Raw genomic sequence first — 20,457 nt, forward strand, 5'->3', positions numbered from 1 at the left:
TGTCAAGTGCTGGGGTGAATAAGAGACTTCTTTCTTTGGGGCTGTTTGAGCTGGGTCTTGAAAGATGGGCAGGATTTCTAAGGTAGAGAGAAAGGAAAGAGCATTCTTGAACAAGGGATTTAACTGTGAATAAGAATATCGAGGGGCAGTGAGTACATCTGTGTATTGGAGCATGGGGTATGTAGGCAAATGTGATTTGAAAGAGGGCTGGATACACATAGAGGACAAAGTACGGAAGGATTTTATCTTGTGGGAAGCCACTGATGGTTCGAAAGCACTGATGAGAATGGTGTTACCCGGAGGATTGTTAACCTGCCAGCCTTGTACAATCTGGTTCAGAAAAGAGAGAGTCTAAGGCAGGGGACAAAAGGGGCCGTTACTTTGGTCCACATGTGGGGTGTGCCTGACCTAGGGTGGTGGCAGATGGGAGGAATTACAAAGAGAGATTCCATGTGATCTGTCAACTGGATATCCGGAAAAAAGTGGTGAGAAGGGAGAAGAAGTCAAAGACGACTCTGAAGTTCTGAGCCCAGGTCGCTGAGCATGCTGGTGGCATGGCCTGCTGTGGCAAACCAGGATGGCGACCTCACTTAGGGTAAAATAGTTCACTGTGTTTTCTGAATCTGTATGGTGGCTTATTCTTTAGGAAAATTAGTTAGTTCCATATCAACAAAAACAGGGTTTTCCATCAGGAAATACAGTGTCAACCAGCTCCGTGGCCTTCATGAACTGTAGGGTCTAGCGTATGTCAGTTTCTGAAATCTGCTCTCTTGGGCTCTCGAAGATAGAGTTCAGTGACTCAGAACTATTGACCTTACTGTTTGCAGTGAGTCGGGGTGGCCCACAACATGTTCCATCTGACGCTAAAATTGGTGAGATTTTGATGACAATATTTCTTGATACTGGATCAAGATCTGCATTAAGTAGCCCAAGTCTTTCCACGTAGTTCATTAAGTCCTGTTTTAAGAAAAAAAAATTAGATCACCGTTTGGTTAACTTGTTTGTTTTGGTCTCTACCCTTGCTTGGATGGTACTTGCATTTCACAATGGGATACATAGTTTTGGAGGCCTACTGGCTGGAAGGGGTAACAAGCAGATCTTCATGACTTGTGCCACCGAAGGATAGCTAAAATGCAAATAACTGTTTGGTGCCTGAACACGTAGGCGATTCAGTCTTCTGTTGTTTTGTTTAAATCAGTTAAGGTGAAGGGACGGAGAAATCAACTTGTTTCTTCTCCCGTTTGCCATGTTCACTTGGTCTTTCTTTGTGAACTTAGAATCATAGAGATCGCAGCCTGCCATTCAGCGCATACGTCGGCGGCCAAGACCCAGGGCGGGCACGTGTACATGTGGGGCCAGTGCCGGGGCCAGTCGGTGACCCTGCCCCACCTCACCCACTTCTCCTGCACCGACGACGTGTTCGCCTGCTTTGCCACGCCTGCCGTCTCGTGGCGCCTCCTGTCCGTGGGTGAGCCGTCTTTGTCCCTTTGGGTGCTGGTCGGAACACTAGGAAGACAGCTCTGGTGCTTTCTGTGGTGATAGTAAGGACTTTCTTAGGTGTAGTATCATATAATTGATTTTTCTCTCATGGGCTCCTTTAAAAGGAGACTAATTTGATGGGTTAATTTTTCCTGAAGGTATCAGAAACCAACATCATATAGCACATTAAAAGCAATTTTATTTGACTGCTTTTAATCTTCCTGGGAAACTGTATCTTTTATTTTTAGCCAGTCTATTTACTGAAACATGCAGAAATTTCATGGAGTGGAGCCATCTGGGGCTTTTTGGTTGTTTTGCCAGCTTTCCAAGCAGGTGTGTGTGAGGCTCTTATCCTTAATGATGATAGAGATGTGAAAATCCACATTTAGGGGAGAAAAGCATTGCTCAGATGGTCATGTATTTTGGGTATTTTCATCAGGGTCCACAGAGCGATGCTATATTCTGGCCTGCATTTTCTCTATGTCTGTCATTAACCCTCGAAATGTTTGGTGTTCCTCTCTCAGAACCCGACGACCACCTTACAGTGGCCGAGTCACTCAAGAGGGAGTTTGACAACCCCAACACTGCCGACCTCAAGTTTCTGGTGGATGGAAAGTACATTTATGCACATAAAGTCCTTCTCAAAATTAGGTAAGGAGTCACTGATTTCGAGAACTGAAATAAATACATTCATTATGCTCTAGGTGTTCACAGAACTCTACTCGGTAAGACTGCTTTGCCCTCTGAGCATACAGTGCAGCTGGGGAAACACGTGACGTGAGAACCGAGAACCAACAGGGGTGGTATAGTGACTGTCCGGGCCAGGGTGGGCTGTGCACCTGGGTGTTAGAGCAGCGGGCTGGTGCTTGGCCAGCGTGTTCTGGGCTTAGAGCGCCACGTGGACCACGTCCTGGCCTAGGAACTGAGTTTGTTATGCGGTTTGTCATCAGTTTTGGGGTAGTGAACTTTGAGATGCTTGGAAAAAAGAGAAGGTGAGGCTTTTACAGGACAACAGGTGTGGGAGGAAGTTAACACAGATGATAAAAATCGGATTTACTGACGTATAATTTTTGAGCAATGATCTGCATCCATTTGAAGTGTACATTCTGAGGAGCTTTGACGTATATATTTATGCCTGTGAAACCACTGCCCTAAATCAAGATATGGAACGTTTCTGTCAGCCCTCAAAGGTCCCTCATGCCCCAGGCCTGGCAAGCACTGATCAGCTTTCAGTCATTCTAGATCAGTTAGTATTTTCTAGAAGTTTATGTTAATGGAATTCTACAGTGTGTAATCTTTTGTGCCCAGCTTCTTTCTCTTAGCATAATGATTTTAAAAATCATTGTGTTGTTGTGTGCCAGATATGTAAATCCTGCTACAATGAGTCACAAACACAGCAAGGCATTTTAGTCTCAGGTTCACCTCTTAGTTAGGGCAGGCCGTACAGCGTTTGTTCACTCTCACCACAGCTCATAAACCTGCGTGGAAAATGTGGGGGCTCTTGGTTTTCTAGGGCTGCCATCACAGAGGGCACCAACGACAGAAATGTATTCTCCCCTGTTGTGCAGGCAGAAGTCCAAGATCCAGGTGTTGGCAGGGTGCGTTTCTCCTAAGGGAGACTTCATGCCTTTGGTGGTTTGCTGGCAGTCTTCAGCATTCCCTGACTTGGGGCAGGATCACCCCAGTCTTTTCCTGGGGCTCTCCCCGTGTGCATGTCTGTGTCCAAATTACCTGTTTTTATAAGGACACCGGTCACATTGGATTAGGGCTCACCCTAATGACCTCATTTTAACTTGATGACCTCTGTAAAGGTGCTTTTTCCAAATATTACATTTTAAGGTTAAGGCATCAACCCGTGAACCTGGGGGGACACAATTCAACCTAGAAGAGAAGGTAAAAAAACAAAATTACTCAGCGTTCATGAAATTAACTCCACCTGATTTCCATAAATGCTGCTCAGCGGCTGTGGTGCAGGACCTCGGCCTGGGAGTCCGGCCTTGTGTTTGCCTCATGGGGGTCGGAGGTGGGGCTCTCCACCTCAGGGGATCTGTGCCTGCAGTCTTGTCCCACAAGTGCTGGTGAGTAAGCTTCCTGGCCAGCAAAGGAAGCAAGGGACCAGGACAGGGACATGAAGGTGTGCAACGGGAAGGGAATCCGGGAAGCGAATCTGGCACCATGCTGCATTTTCCCTTTCTTCTTGTCGGTTCCTCCTTGTGAGCCCTACAAGGACATGTCTCTCCCCGGGGGTGTCTGCTCTCGCTAGGAGCGAGGGGGCCCCATGTGCGTCTCTCTTCCTTTAGGTGTGAGCATTTTCGTTCTTCACTGGAAGACAATGAGGATGATATCGTAGAAATGAGTGAATTTTCATACCCTGTTTACCGAGCCTTCCTGGAATACCTGTACACAGACAGCATCAGCCTTTCGCCTGAGGAGGCAGTAGGTAACAGCTACCAGACTTTTCCAGGAAATCGGGGCAACATGCTGAGTAACTGGCAAGGAGGAAGTGGCCGTGAGCGCAACCACAGACAGCGTTCTCTTGCTGGGTATCAGACCCAAACTCTTTTCTTTTGTTATTGCTTCATACAAAGGGTGACTTGGTAGCTCTCACATGGCCAGCCCTATAAACGAGATAAAATGCGCAGTAACAGTAAGCCCTACTGGTCTCCGCAGCCAGGAATTTCCTTCCACATGGCTCTGGCATGGAGCATTGTGGGCATTCTGGGGCCTTCTGTCCTGAAGCTTGTGTGTGGTGTTCACCACACCCCAGGTGGGACGGTAAAAGAGCAATACAGCTCATCAAACCGGCACAGAGTGAAAAGCATCCTACATCTCAGTTTACAGCTGTCGGCAATATTGTTGGCCAGAGGCACAGAGAATTAAAGAATTACTTCCATAAGAAATTAAAGAAACCCCAATTTTTAAATATTCATTCCACGTGTATACATCCAATACCATTACCAGATCCGCATTTAATTTTCCTTGGGTGAACAGAAATGTGATTCCTGAAGTTTTCTAGTTTTCCTTCCTTTTTTCCACAAATGTTTTAGTGCCTGTGCCAGTATGTGCCACAGCTCTGGCCCTACCCTGGGGAGCTGCTGTTCGGGTGAATACACGTCCTGAACAAGTCGATCCAGGCGGTCAGTTAGGACGGCTGGGAAGGCCTCCGTGAGGAAGTGCGTGCCGCAGAGAGCTGGGGGAAGCAAGAGCGAGCGAGCAGTACCCAAGGGAAGAGCCTTCTAACCCTGGGAAGCAGTGAGGACAGCGGTCTGAGACAGGAACAGATTTAGCCTGTGGAGGAAGAGGAAGAAGGCCGGGGTGGGCGGAGTGAAGTCACACTCGCTGTAGTAAGTATTAGGTCAGGCAGCAGGATGTGGGCAAGAACATGCTTGCTCTGGGAGGCCATGGTGAAAAGCTTTTTTTATTCTTGGTATGATGGAAAGCCTTGGGAGGTTTTGAGCATGAGGCTTTCATTATTTAGGATTTAACAGCAATATTTAAAAAAAAATAGTTTAAACAGCTCAGTTTCTTTCACACAGGGAGACAGTGCAGGGCGTCCCTACATGTGGCTTCTAGCTGAGGGTCCAAGATTCCATTTGCATTACCTGCAGCCAGATGGGGGGCCTATGAGGAAGGGGCAAAGAGCAAATCCCACTGTCTCATAAGGAAAAGTCCTGGAAGTTCCACTTATTCCAAAGCATGGACCAGAGATGGCCAAGGACAGGACCCCAGCTGCAAGAGAGGCTGGGGAAAGTGGTCGTAGAAGAAAGGGAGAATGGATCCGTGTGTATGTGGGGGCGGGGGGGAACAAGGCAACTAGCAGCATCTACAATAGGAGCAATATGATTTTTTTTAATTCCAATTTTTAAATTTGAATTCTAGTTAGTTAACATATATGGTAAGATTGGTTTCGGGTGTAGAATTTAGTGATTCATCACTTACGTATAATACCCAGTGCCCATCACAGCGTATGTCCTTCTTAATGGCCGTCACCCACTTAGCCCATCCCCTCACCCACCTCCCCTCCAGCAACCCTCAGTTCTCTGTAGTTAAGAGTCCGGTTTTTGGTGATGGCTGGGTGACTCAGTCAGTTAACGTCTGCCTTCAGCTCAGGTAATGATCCCAGAGTCTTGGGATCGAGTCCTGCATCAGGCTCCCTGCACACTGGGGAACCTGCTTCTTCCTCTGCCTGCAGCTCCCCTGCTTATTTTCTTTGGCTCTCTGTCTCTCTCTCTCAAATAAATAAATTAAATCTTTGATTTAATTTAAGAGGGAGCAGGGGGAGGGACAGAGGGTGAGGGAGAGAGAGAAGCAACAAGGAGACTCCTCACCGAGCACAGGGCCCGACACAGTGCTCAATCCCAGGACCTGAGATCATGACTAAGCCAATATCAGGAGTTGCCACTTAACCCACTGAGCCACCCAGGCGCTCCTATAGTTAAGAGTCTCTTATGGTTTGCTTCCCTCTTCTTTTTTTCCCCTTCCTGTGTGTTTCTGTTTTGTTTCTTAAATTCCACATAAGAGTGAAATCATAGGTATTTGTCTTTCTCAGACTTATTTCACTTAGCATAACAAACTCTAGCTCTGTGATTTGGGCTCTCTGCATAGTTTGTTGATAATGCTGCTGTAAACATCAGGGTGCATGTACCCCTTCAAATCTGTATTTTCATGTCCTTTGGGTAAATACCTAATAGTGGAATTGCTGGATCAGAAGGTAGTTCTATTTTTAACTTTTTGAGGAACCTCCATACTGTTTTCCAGGGTGGCTGCCCCAGTTTGCATTCCCACCAGTAGTGCAAGAGGGTTACCCTTTCTCCACATCCTCGCCAACATCTGTTGTTACCTCTGTTGTTAATTTTAGCCATTCTGACAACTGTGAGGTGATATCTCATTATGGTTCTGATTTGCATTTCCCTGATGCTGAGGAATGTTGAGCATCTTTTCACGTGCTTGTTAAAAGACCAGTACTTATGATGGTTTAGGTGCAAGGTGACTATGGTTAGGGTGGTGTAGCAATGGAGGTGTTGAGAAGAGATAAAATTCTGGTTATATTTTAAAGATGAAGCTGATGGGATTTGCTCACAGAAGGCATGTAAGGTGTGAGGAAAAGAGAGAAAGATCACTGCTCTAAGGTATTTGGCCTGAGTAGCTGGGCTAATGGAATTTATCATTCACTAATATGAGGAAGATGGAAAGTGACAGGTTTTGCCCTTGAGTTTGAAAAGTCAAAGGAGTTGAGTTGCTCCTTAGACATGTGCACGGCATGTTTTTCTTTTAGAGGCCCACTCCCAACATATGCAGGGCCCTGGGTGCGAGTCCAGATAAAGGCCCTTGTACATTTGTCTAAAAATTCAGAGTTATATCTTTCAGATGAAATACATTCAATCCTCGTACTTGGAAAAATATACCTTCATTGAGAACTAAAAGACCAGACTTGAGTTTTAGTTGGAATTTAGAATTTTAGGACTCCTTAGAGTTCCTTGTAGGCATACCCAGGAAGGACAGATCCACCAGCCATCTTTCTTTACCCACCACCAGCTACAACCTGCATTGCAAGGTGGGTGTGGGCCTCCCAGCCGGCACATACAAGCTCCCTCCACCCCCCATCCTGGGCTACCCTTGGGCTGGGCGTCTGCCACTGGTGGCGTGGTCTGGAGGGGAGGAAATATCCACATCTGTGGCCTCAGGGCCAGTTAGGCAGGGAATTTCAGAGTTCCCAGTAACCTAAGCGAGGTCTCGGAGTGGATGCCCGGCTCCCTGGCCACTGTGGGGAGGATTGTACCCAGAAAAGGTGCAGATCCGGGCTGTCTTGAGTGGGGGCACAGGGCAGGGTCTTCTCTGAGGGCAGCATTTCCGTAACTGTGAAGCTCAGGAGGCTGTGGGGCTATAGATAGGAATTTGGGAGTTTTGGAAAACTGACCAAAAACAAGCCATCATAGCTCCCATGATTCCAAAAGATTTCAGTTCCTCCATGGGGCTTTAGCACTTCTTCTATAATTTTCATAGTACTGGTCACGTTACAACGAAAACAAGTTTCCAGCCCAGTCCTCACACATACACACAACTCAGTAGCAGAGAGATGGAGAAACTGTTGTCAGATTGATGAAATCCTGGCTACTAGTAACAGATGGTCTCGTGGATTTAGAGAGCCATATCCTTGGCTTACATAGGTTTCCCACTCTACTGTGACTGATGTGAAAGTAGGCAACAGAGAGACTACAGAGAGAGACTACAGCCGGCATCATCAGTATGTTAAATGGTATTGTAAGCTGGGGGTCAGGGGATTGGTGCTGGAGATCACTGAGACTTGAACCTTGGGGCACTCAAACATTGGGAAGTTAGGGAGAATGGCCCAGCCAAGAGACTGAAGAGAAATCGGGGGAGGAAAAACACCAGCAAGTAACACAGTGTTTCAAGAAGATGAGTGTCACCAACTACATGGAATTCTGTGTAAATGTTGAGTAAATGAAACTGGGGAACAGCCCCGTGGGTCTGGGTCCATGGAAGCATTAGTGGCATTGGGGCATGGAGGGGATGGGATTGTGCTGGTTTGCAGAGAAATGGAGACTGATGGGAGGCACACATGTATCCATGAAAGGTTTCTCTTTTTTCTTTTGTAAAATTATGGGCACTGTTTCAGCATGTGTTGTGCTGAGGGAAATGACCCAGGAGGACAAGTCATGATGCAGGGAGAGGGATGTTCCGAGCAACCTTTCTAGGAAAAACATTTAAGCCATTTTCACTGTGCTCCTGCTTTTCCATTGCTACTTGTTTAGGTATTGTATTTGCTCGGTTCAGCTGCGTTCCCAGGTGGAGCCACACTCAGGATGTAAATCGGCATCCGTCTGTACTTACACAGCTCTTCCCCAAGGATTATATTCAAGTAAACTCTTGAGTTTAAGCCGGATGCTTGAAATCACTCCCCCTAATAAACATCTCTTCCCACCAGGGTTGCTAGATTTGGCTACATTTTATAGAGAAAATCGTTTGAAAAAGCTCTGCCAGCAAACTATCAAGCAAGGAATCTGTGAGGAGAATGCCATCGCGCTGCTTTCGGCTGCTGTGAAGTACGATGCTCAGGTCAGAAAAGCATCCTTTCAACTAGCTGACCTTCTGCGAAGATGTTAGGTGGTTGGTCTATACATAAATATAATCAACTCTGAGAGATCAAAGATTTAATGAGTGAAGTAACCAGAAGTACCAGAAAAAGTGAACATTTATATATTAGGGTAGCGCTCCCAGGAAGAAGCCATAAAGGAAAGGATTGATAGATTGATTTCAGGAAGAAAAAAAAGTCTATACATCAAAAATATCACCAAAAAAATGAGAAAGTAAACGATACACTGGGGAAAATATCTGCAACATGTCATGAAGAATGTTTATCATGGTTAATGCGTAGTTCTTGGAAAACAAAAAGAAAACATGAGCAGTTTGATGGAAGTGAATGGACCAAAGAACAAAATGGGTTTATGAATAAATGGAAAATATAAGTGAAAATAAGGTATAATTTTTCACCTGTGCCACCGATAAACATATTCTTAGAGGTAACGCAGGCTCAGGAGGACTGGCGTTCTTCTGAATGGCCACTGAGGTTGTGAACTGGGGTAGCCGTGTGGGGGGTGATCGGTACCAAATGTACTGAGAGCGAGCCTTAAGTGTTTAATTCTTTAAGGAATCCCCTTGTAGGAATTTATCATAGGAAAGTGATCATAGATTCGGATGGAGACTTAGCTTCCAAGATGTTTATTGCAGCACTGTTTATAATTTTGAAAAATTAGAAAAAGCCAATAGGAACAGTGGAGGATTGTTTCAACTATAGAATGTTAATACTATGAAATTATACAGCTACTTCAATGTATCATTAATTGAAAAATGCCCCTTTTTTTGTTTTTTTAAATGCATAAGTAGCTGAATTTAAAAACACGGAGATTCATTATCTACATAGAAAAAAAAGACCATCAAAGGTCATCTTTGAATGGTGGGATTATGGATGATTTTATTTCCTATCTTTGCTTGTTTTTCCTGAACTTTCTACAGTGACTGTGTATTGTTTTGATAATAAAGAAAGGAAAGAAAACCCGTCTTAGAGCTAAATCTTTAGGAAGCAGGCCATACTTCTTGCAGTCAATTTCCTTTTGTTATAAGGATATCCTCTCCTTTGGTCAAAAAACAGGAACATTTAGTGGTGGGCAGAAAAAAAGGTTATAACTTCTTTTCTGCTTATATAAATAAATAAGCTTATTAAAGAAAATTTGGAAAATCTAAAAAGTATGAGGACAGAGATGACTCGTCAGAGAATATTAACATTTTCATATAGCTCCTTCTGTTTTTCCCTGGGTCACATGGTGTAGATGGCTCCAAACGCCGGATTTTTTTCAGTTAACATTTTACAAAATCTTAACCCACCTTGAAACCTTCACATTTTAAAGCGTAGTGAATGTCTTTCATCAACCTAATCACAGATTGGACACTTAAAACCTGCAAAATGCTTCACGGCTAGGCAGTGTCTATGCACAGTCTTTGCTCAAGTTTTTCAAAGTCATGGGGAGAATCCTGGGGGCTGGCGGGCTCTCTCAAGTGACGAGGCAATGGGCAGTGTTTCCACCTGAACGAGACTTCATTTTCAAGACTTCTTCGTAGTCCCTGTTTGTATGAATTATCTGTATGGTTACCTTCCGGCCCTCTGTGTTCTAGAAAGCAAGCTCCTTGAGGAATAGCAGGGACTTTGTTTTGCTCACAACCTTATGCCTAGCTCTGAGGATAGTGCCTAACACATAGGAGAAACTTTTCAGGTGAAAACATTTCAGCTCCTATAGGGGAATATAAAAGTGAGGTATTTTAACAAATACTGAAAGTGGGATGAACAATGTAAATACTGTCATGAGAGAAAGGTACAGAATTCATACACATAGTTCTCTGAGAAGAAAAAGATTCTTTGTGTGGGTTGGCATGGAGGAACTTGAATATTTTACCCCGTGTAAAATTTTTAAAAGCATAGATTCGAATTAGCTGCACAGTTTTAGAACTATTCTTTAGGTACAGCTGTACCAACATTTTTTCCTCTTGGCTCTCAAATCCTTTTCCTTCCTGTGTCTTAGGAATTTTCATGTGATGTTGCATTGCATTGGGATATACAAATTTGATAAAACATTTTTTGTTGTTATTCCTAGGATTTAGAAGAATTCTGCTTCAGGTTTTGCATAAACCATTTGACTGTAGTAACACAGACTTCAGGCTTTGCAGAAATGGACCATGATCTTCTCAAGAACTTCATCAGCAAGGCAAGCAGAGTTGGAGCCTTTAAAAATTGATCCCCACCTGCAAGAAAGAATTTTTAGCATTTCCATTTTTCCCTGCAAAAGCCAGAGAATAACTTCTCCTTAATAGTATTTATGATGAGCTACACTTGACCGAATACTTACATTCTATCAAAAGGCGGCGGTGGTCAGTCTGCCCCATCAGCTGAAATCTGAAGTTGACGGCAGAAAGCATTCAGTGCTCTCTGATCAGATGTGACTAAGCTAAGGGAAAGAAAGAAAAAAAAAAACACAAAAAACCGGAAACGTCTTATATACCATTTCCTCTTTTGAGTCACTTAAGTTGGGACACTTTTGGTACATTTGTCTAACTATATGCTGTTCTGGCCAAATTTCCATTCTTCCAAAGGCTGATAGAGAAGCTTGACAAGGAATGCTGTCATACCACACTGTCAGCACCCAGCACGGCGCCCTGCATACTAAGTAGGCACTCAGTTAATTTCTTATAAATCTGAAGGATGCCTGGGAAAAGCTTTATATGTGGGATACTGGATGAAGGAGTAACTTGCACAAAAACAAATTTGAAACAGCCTGTAACATCTGAGGGTCATGTTCTTCTGGTAACTGGTTCTGAGTCATAGTGGCTAACATTGAACATTAATTAGAATTCACAAACAGCCTTGGCAATTTAATTGTCAAAGTCCCAAGGGCTAATTTTAATTTTCTGTTTACTCTGAGTCATTAATTTCTCATATGGGATTATTGAATATGAAGTACTGTCTCTGAATGAATGTTATTTCTGGGCTTATCTGCCTTACATAATTGCATTATGTCTTTTCCTTTTGTGTTAAGAGAGATTTGCTTGTGTAAGTAAAAATGATTCTGTGTTTCTCTTGTAGTTGACTTTTATGTCACTATAAAACAGTTCTCTTAACCTGGCACACAATAATTATAAAGTGCTAGCTGAAAAGGAACTCATATTTCATGGACAGCATTAACAAGAATGAGATAAATTTATACTTTTTAGATCAAAACAAGTTACCCAACTGCAAGAGAGAAACTGGAACAGGATGTGGGAAGTAATGTCAGATCCCTCTAATATGTGTTTCACAGTATGGTATGTGTTTCTCAATATATTATGAAAGGAAAACTCTTTTGGAATTAGAAACCTTGTTCTGATGCTAACTATTTGATAATAAAGTGCTTATTTGGAGATAATAAGACAAATATGTGGGGTTTTTTTTAGTCCCTAAGCAGCAGCAAAATTATATCTATCTGACATCACTTAAGTTTACATAAATTCATTCAATAAAAGCTTATTTTTGGAAGCAGCTACTCAGATAAGGTATCATAGCAAAGCCCATCCTAAAACATAGATGGCACATAAACAACATAATTACTGTTCATATTATTGAATGTGACTGTTCTTTATTGGTGAGGTCACTTTTTTTTTGTATTTAAAGATTTTATTTATTTGAGAGCGAGCACATGTGAACACACAAGCAGGCAGAGAGGCAGAGGGAGAGGGAGAAACAGACTCTCCACTGAACAGGGAGCCTGACCACCTGGGGCTTGATCCCAGGACTCTGGGATCATGACCTGAGCCAAATGCAGACACTGAATGGACTGGGCCACCCAGGTACCCCAGTGAGGTCACTTTTGAATCCTTAGTTTCTTTTTATCTATTTTTGCAGACCTTAGCTGGTAGAGGCAAAGTGGCCTGGAAGTCTCTAGTTGTCAATCAGAATCCCGTTTTTGAAATTCTATAGTCTTCTTTAGCTATTTGTTTTTCAAAGCCGTATATACCATTTGTTTTCATTATTTGATAGAAGTGCTATTTTATCTATCAAAGAAACATCCAGACATGGGATTGGCCACAGCTATCGGCTTGGGCAATTGGACAGCTGCAGGCTGCAGAGCTGACTCTCCCCACTCATCCTCCCGTGCCGGCTGCCAATGACTGATGCCTTTACATCCTCATAAGCGCTTCCAAAACCTCTTCCTTTCTTGTCTATTTTTGACAAGGTCTTCTGAAACTTCTTGATGCCTCTTTCTTTTATGAAATAATTTCATGTAAAAATTGGAACACTCAAGGTGCCTGGGTGACTCAGTTGGTTAAGCATCTGCCTTCAGCTCAGGTCATGATCCCAGGGTCCTGGGATCGCATCCTGCATTAAACTCCCTGCTCAGAGTTGGGGGAGGGAGTCTGCTTCTCCCTCTCCCTCTGCTCCTTAACTCTGCTCGTGTTTTCTCTCTGTCAAATAAATAAATAAGATTTCAGAAAAAAAATTGAACACTCAAAGGGAACAGGTGCGTTATTTAGGTATGAAAAATGGCCCGCCTTTATGGAGTGCCCCAGGGTCAACGGCTATGCTGCCAGAGGACCAGTTCCTCAGAAAGGTTGCATGGACTTTTACCCGGATTTCCTAAGCTCTGCTATGTGAAGGCTTGCACTGCTGTATCTCTCAGTTCTTCTTATCTCTGTGTACAGAAGAACAATCAATGGAACTTCTACAAAATAAAGATTTAAGGATTGTAATTCAGTACATTTAAAAGCTCCCCAAGTAATTCTGATGTTTAGCCAAGTATGAAAATCACTGTTTAACCCTTAAAATCTGGGATTCCAAACAGGAAAGTGCTAATTAGATCAGCTGAGAGATGGCAGTTGAGTCCTGTGTATATATCCCTGAAAAATACATTCCTTTTTCTCTGGTCTTTGAGGATAGGCTTGCCATCCACACGCCTATAGGAAGAATCACAACACTTCCTAACAGATGAGTGTTTGTAGAGCCTCAGAAACCTTGCTGTTCAGTTAGGTATATGTGAGGGAAAAGGTACACTTTTCATAATGATACTGCACCAGAAATTAATGAATCCTTTACATAATTTCATCTTAGATTTTTTTATCCTTAAGTTTTGTTTCCTCCTGCTCACACAAGGAAGTTCACAATGATTAGGTGCTTCTAGTATAATTCCTATACAGCTTACACAGAGAGGGGTTAAAATTTTATAAGAATACTGTTGTCTTGCTGGTAGAGGTTTGTGAAGATAACATTTAATGCTTTTTAAAATGAAAGGTTAATGTTCTTCAGCTGAGACCTGAAGAAATTGCCAGTTATTCTGGACCCAACATGATTTTTACTTAGAGGCAGGATTCCTGACTAGTGATAATGAAACAATTATAAACTACATAGTCTTGTTTTGTTTTGGGTTTTTTTGGTCTATCTTATTAGACCTCCCCACACTATTATTACAACAGACAGATTGGGAAAATTGCAAAGAAAAATGAAAACTCATACCTGTTATTTTCAATTCAGTCTTTGCCAAGGCATAAAGACATAAACCATACTGATTTTCTCTCACTAAATTCCGTTGAAATCACGACATTTTCTGTTGAGGAAGTAAGTGAGTTTGGTCTGTGGCATAAATTTAACTTTCATATTAAATTATCATTATCTTATATGCCAAAGCTAGTATATAAGCACACTCTCAAAATAACAAACACAGAAAAAGATTTCCAAAAATACACAGCTTCACATTAAAAGAGCTTGTTTTAATTCCAGTCAGACATTATACAACATTGCCAAGATATATTTATATGTAAGATGCTATACTCGTGGTACAAATTTGCTATTCTTAAAGGCAAGTTTTCCTGTTGTCCCGTAAAGTACATATTTAGTCCAAAGGAAAATTCTACTGAATGAATCATTACTAATGCCATGGACACTAGCCCAAAAATGAGGAACAAAAATATGCTTTGACAGGCAAGTTTCTTTGAAATCATCCAGATGGTAATAGAACTAGGACATAGGGTTTTTCTCCCCCATTTGCACCAGAAAACTGTAATGAGAAGTAAATAAATAAATGAATTTGAACTTGTCCTTTTTATTGTAAAGAGCTATAACTGCTAGAATGTTACATCTCTGGGAGTGATTAATTTTCTATCATCCAGACTAAAAGCCTCTAGTGTTATAAAGGCTGCTTGATTTCGCCTTGCCCTAAGAGATGCATTTCATGTAAGAGTCCCATCCAACATAAATACAGTCTGCTGAGGTATGCTTGCTGCTTTTCCTGCTCTAGGTTCTTTGCCCTTCTTTCTTCAGGAACAAAGAGGCTGCTGTTCTGAGAGGAGAGAATTTCACTTTCCACCCTGTTTTTGAGAACTCATATTACTTAAATTCGAGGTATTCCCTTATCTGAAACCCTTGGTACCAGATACATCTCATAATTTTTTTTGGAGTTTAGTACATATGGTACATAAACCACATAATATATAATACCTGAGTAGGGCCTAGGATAGATTCCCAAAATCAATGTATTAATATTTTTGTAGTCAAGCAAGAGTATTCCTACTAAGTGGGATAAAGGCTGTAAACAGTTCTATGTCATAGATATGCTTTTGATATCACATGACTTTTGTCACCAAATGCACAGACGTGGGTTATTAAGCTTTTTAGATCTCAGAATTGCAGATAAAAGACAGTAGACATGTGATATCTACATATATATGGGATGTTTGGGAGGAAAGGCCTTTAATATATAAACTTTGCATGAGATGAACAGAGATTCTTGCTTCCCCATTCCTTCTCCCACAACTGTCCATGATTCTCTGACACCTTATGGCTCCTCAAGCACCCAGGCATGATCCCACCTCTAGGTGCTAGAGCTCTAAGACCAGATGGGTGCTTCCCATCTGAGGAGGGAGGGTGATGCAGGGATGAATAGACAGGTAACAGGCATGTTAAACAAGGCAATTTCTGATGGTGATAAATGCTGTTACATTTTTGAAGGAGAGTAACATGATGATACCGAGTAAGGGTTTTAGCTTGTGTGGTCAAGGCAGGCCTCCGAGCTGATAAGCTCTGAAAGGAAAGAACCATCTATGCAAAATTCTCGGAAGAGCACTGCAGACAGAAGGAACAGCAAGTAGAAAAGCCTGAGGTAGGGAGAGTGTTGGTATTATGAGAGGGAAGGTCAGTGTGGCTAAGGCACAGTGAGCAGGAAGAAAGTAGCACAAGAGGAGGATGCAAAAGCAGAGAGCCCACTTCCCAGGCCATGGTAAGAAGTTTGAATACCTGAGTAACAATGTGAATCAATTTATAATTTAAAGGGGTCATTTTTGCTCTTAAATTGAAAGGTAAAGTAGAAAGAGAGAGAACATGAAGACCAGTTAGACATCAAAAATGGTGGTCTCAATAAAAGCAGATGAATGACTCTTAGGGTTTTGGCTTGACCAAGTAAGTGGCTGGTAAAATGTGGAAAGACTAGGGTAGAAACAAGGTACTTTTGTTCAATTTTGGTTTCTGTTTTGAGAATTCAAGGCGTGAGGGGAAGAGAGTGAGAATCAAGAGTTCTATTGGCTATGAGGGCTCTGACCTCCATGAAGAGGTCAGGCTGAAGAAATAAATTTGGGGATCATCAGCATATGAAGCCAATTAAAGGTTAAGAATGGATAAGACACCAGGAGAGAACTCAGATATAGAAGAGAACATTAGGGCACTTGATACAAAGAATACATCAGACCATTAAGACTCTTAGCAACTAATTTATTTTAAAATAGACAAACTATTAATTGTAGAAAATAGTAACATAGCAATTTTAAATGTACAGTTTTAACCAATACAAAAAAGCGATAAAGCAGTATCTGAAGCCTCACTTAAGAAATCTCAGGACAAGATCCCTGAAGTTCCTAAAATTCTGGCACTAACTAACGTGAACTTTCATTAGCAAAAGATCCAGAAATATGGTAGCCCTTGACCTAAAAGCTAACTGATTTTTATGATATTCATGCAAAAACTAATGAGGAAATGGGAGAAAGCTTCCTAGTGCCTTGTTATAACTGCCAAAAATAAGTTTGAAACTTAACTGAGCACAAAATAAAATTTCATTTTCTAACAAATAAGGCCAGATTTCTTTTTAAAAAGAACTCTGAGTTTAGACAAAGTGATTTTCCTAAAAGCTAGCTGATGCTACCTTAAATATCACCTATTTTAAATTATACCATCTCTAAATAAGTTAATCACACAAGATAGTTTAAATACACCTTTAGGTGTTGGGGGAAAATGCCTGTTATTCTAACACAGCTGTTTTCATTTGAAGCTTTTGCACAAAACCAGATAGAAACATGAATACCTAACCCAAAGACCTTTGATTACTTGCAGTTTTGGAGTAGAAATGATGTGGCTTTGAATATGCCAGTGTTAGACCATACTGACTTAAAAAAAAAAAAAAAAAAGATAGACAATTGCCAGTTCAAAAGATACATGGAAGACATGCACAATTCCAGAGAAAACACCCCTTCCCAAATTTAGGAGGGCAGAATAATTGCTGAGATGCAATTAGACAAACCTCTAAGAAAGAAAGATTAAGGCTCCTATAGTTAACAGTCTGTTTGTGGAATAAAATTATTTTATATCTTGATTCTTCAGGACCCAGAAACATTAGAAAGTGCACTTGGGATATACTGTCTTAGGGCCCTCTGTAGCAAAGCTCTAGCTAAACACTTGATTTTCCAAGTACTATATGGTTACTTCATGAATTCAGTGATCTGAATGGTATAAAACCCAAGAGTACTATTACTAACCCTCATTTTTAAAGCATGAGTTGGATGAAGAAAAGGATTAATAAATTCTTACAAGTCCTGAGGTATGAAATCTGTATCAGTAGTATGACAACATCATTTGTTTATACTTTGTTTTCTGCTTGTGTTTAAAAACTAAAATTTAAAAAACAAGCACACAGTACATCAGATTCCATTAGTAAACTAAAATCTAATGTGTAAAAATTAGTGATTTTTTTTTTCTAGTTTCTAATATCTGTTTTAGCAGAAGAGCTCAGGATCATTTGGGTGAAGGGGGAGTAGTCAGCCAAATTGCATTTGGAAGACAAGACACATATTCTAAGGGCATTCATGTTAAATTAAAAAAATATATAAATATAAATTAATAAAAATAATAGCAAACATCACATATATGCCACAAGAAAAGACAAAGTACTCAAATAGGCCTGGGTTGTTTGGACCGCCACTCGCAGGGCATCCTCTCCATTTGTAGAAGAGCAATTATACTTTGGAAATGGAAACATCTGCTACAACTTTTTAAATGGCAGTATTTACACAAGATTTTCAATCTTGTGCAATAACAAGTATATTCTACTATGACATTGCAAGCGGCTTAGGAATCCCCTGCACACACAGTGCACGCTGGATTCCAGCAGAAGAGCTGAAGACAGGTATTCAATGTGGCCGTAAACAGAACCTGGGAGAGTCACACAGTGGGATTGGGGAGAGACCATGAGGCCAGAAGTGTACTCGGTGCCCACGGAGATCATGGGACCCTCATTTTTCTTCCCTGTTTGAGGTATCCATGCTATCGTTCATTTTTTGCTTCTGCATTCGTGTTCGGGTAGATGCTGGAAAGAGGATGAAGAGATGTTAATAGCACTGATGGTGCTAGGTAAGTTGACAAAGGGCTGCCATAAATGTTACTCTCGTGCCAAATCGATGGAGTGCTGGGCCTAGCAAAGCAGTGGTTTCCAAATTTTTTATCATGTTAATTTTTTCCAAGCACGCACCACTAAATTCATGTGTGTATATGCATTCCACTTATGTTGGTGTCTAAATTATAAAACGCACAGGGGACGCCTGGGTGGCGCAGTGGGTTAAGCCTCTGCCTTCGGCTCAGGTCATGATCTCAGGGTCCTGGGATCGAGCCCCGCATCGGGCTCTCCGCTCAGCAGGGAGCCTGCTACCCTCTCTCTCTCTCTCTGCCTGCCTCTCTGCCTACTTGTGATCTCTCTCTCTCTCTGTGTCAAAAAAATAAATAAAAATCTTTAAATTATAAAACGCACATAACCCAAACAAATGTGAATAGATGAACTAAAAATAGAGATTCTAATATTTTCTCTCTGTACCAAAAGGTGGCCTCATACACTCCACGGTGCCCAACTTTGCAGACCATTTCTACAGAGATGCTGAGATTGAGTGTGGCCCTGCAGCAGAGCAGAATGCTGGGCTGGCCCAGAACGATCGCTGGAATGGTATTCTTCTCAACGCAAGCAATTCCCTTATGCTCGGAGATGCCTTGCAATGACATCAGCTCATGGCTCATTTAATTTTGACATGCACGTTTTAAAAGTACAGTATTAATTACAACATTGACAAAACCAGAAAAACGTCTTTTTTTTTTTTAATATTTTATTTATTTGACAGAGAGAAATCACAACTAGGCAGAGAGAGAGGAGGAAGCAGGCTCCCTGCAGAGCAGAGAGCCCAATGTGGGGCTCGATCCCAGGACCCCAGGATCATGACCTGAGCCGAAGGCAGAGGCTTTAACCCACTGAGCCACCCAGGCGCCCCCAGAAAAACTTCTTTTAAGTTATTTAAAAATTCTTAACTTGATTTTAGTGGTGGGCAGAAGCTCTTCGTTTCAAAGAAGAACAAATTCACACTTGGAAAGAACGCAAAGACTAATTCTAAGTCTTCCCCCTCTGAGAAATCTAGCACTGTGTGATGGTCTTTTTCAAATATCATTCTTTGAGGAAAACTGAAGAATTCCTTAGCTCTAGGGGTTCAAACTCCTGCTGCTTCTTTCCAATTTGCAGCCCATAAAGACCCTTGAACATCTGAAATTCACCACCTGGCAAAGTGCACCGCTGTAAAATGGGCCCAACACAGCAACTAAACTCTTCTCTAAGAAAACATATTTTTACGGCTTTCTGCTCCTTTAAAAATGTGTATTTGTGGCATGCCTGGGTGGCTCAGTTGGTTAAGCAGTTGCCTCTGGCGTAGATCATGATCCCAGCATCCTGGGATCGAGTCCCAAATCGGGCTCCTTGCTTGGCAGGGAGCCTGCTTCTAACCTCTGACTCTGCCTGCCACTCTGTCTGCCTGTGCTCGCTTTCTCTCTCTGACAAATAAATAAAATAAAATCTTAAAAAAAAAAAAAGTGTATTTGTGAGCTTCAAAATGCTTCCAAATGTTCCTTTTCAAGGCCTCATTTTGGTCAAAAGCTTTGTGTCTAATTTTCATGTACTGAGCAGAAATGCCACCGACTAATTCACAGCTCAAACGGAAGTAGAGCAGTCAATGTAAAATCCAAAACAGAGATTCGTTTATAACCAAAACATTTAAACTCTTGGTATATTTAGTGTTGATTGTTCTCTTCAAAAGAACATACATAAAAAGAAAGGGTTTTAAAAAATCAAAAGCATTCTTTTAAATACTTTATACTTTAAATAGTTAGTATTTACGGGCACATGTTTAGAGACACCCCTGATTTTTAAAAAGTCACATTTCAACTGGTATTGCTCGTACTGACATGTCCTATGGCCTAGACTGAGAGTTTGAGTCCTCATTGTCTCCAAAAGACTTGTCTTCTTCCCAGTACCAGTTGTTCATCCTGCCGATGAGTCTGGCAGCAGACGATCAGGAAACGTCACACTCACTACCACAGCTCTGTCCCTGGGATAACCCGGGAGCAGTCGGTATGTGTTTGCTTCTTCTGTAAGTACTTTCCAGCTATTCTACTTGGGTAAATCTTCTATGACTTAGGGTAGCTTAGGATAGAATCCCATCTGCCATAATATTCCAAATCTATGTCACTCTGCATAACTTGGAAAATGATCTGGCACTCTTTATCAAAATTCTGATTTCTGTTAATGGAAAACTTTTGTTTGACATTGTAAATTAGAGAAGTTCAATAATGGGATAAAAAGTTATTTTTCA

At 41.7% G+C, this 20,457-nt stretch overlaps 2 protein-coding genes across 7 annotated transcripts in view; one reads left to right on the forward strand and one right to left on the reverse strand.

Annotated features, from left to right (window-relative positions):
• RCBTB2 (RCC1 and BTB domain containing protein 2) overlaps nucleotides 1-11,956 on the forward strand; it is a 55,695-nt gene extending 43,739 nt beyond the window's left edge. For all 6 annotated transcript variants that reach the window (XM_045978067.1, XM_045978070.1, XM_045978066.1 and 3 more), the window contains 5 exons: nucleotides 1,278-1,468; nucleotides 2,004-2,130; nucleotides 3,780-3,919; nucleotides 8,426-8,556; nucleotides 10,647-11,956. In XM_045978067.1, coding sequence (XP_045834023.1) covers nucleotides 1,278-1,468; nucleotides 2,004-2,130; nucleotides 3,780-3,919; nucleotides 8,426-8,556; nucleotides 10,647-10,787 — 730 coding nt within the window. In that variant the 3' untranslated portion in view covers nucleotides 10,788-11,956. The remainder of the gene's footprint in view (nucleotides 1-1,277; nucleotides 1,469-2,003; nucleotides 2,131-3,779; nucleotides 3,920-8,425; nucleotides 8,557-10,646) is intronic.
• A 2,270-nt stretch (nucleotides 11,957-14,226) lies between these two features.
• The window catches only part of RB1 (RB transcriptional corepressor 1), a 163,976-nt gene continuing 157,745 nt past the window's right edge, over nucleotides 14,227-20,457 (reverse strand). Inside the window, exon 27 of the mRNA XM_045977933.1 lies at nucleotides 14,227-18,143. Coding sequence (XP_045833889.1) covers nucleotides 18,070-18,143 — 74 coding nt within the window. The 3' untranslated portion in view covers nucleotides 14,227-18,069. The remainder of the gene's footprint in view (nucleotides 18,144-20,457) is intronic.

Source organism: Meles meles, chromosome 14 (assembly GCF_922984935.1).
Source record: "Meles meles chromosome 14, mMelMel3.1 paternal haplotype, whole genome shotgun sequence".
NCBI classification, from domain to species: Eukaryota; Metazoa; Chordata; class Mammalia; order Carnivora; family Mustelidae; genus Meles; species Meles meles.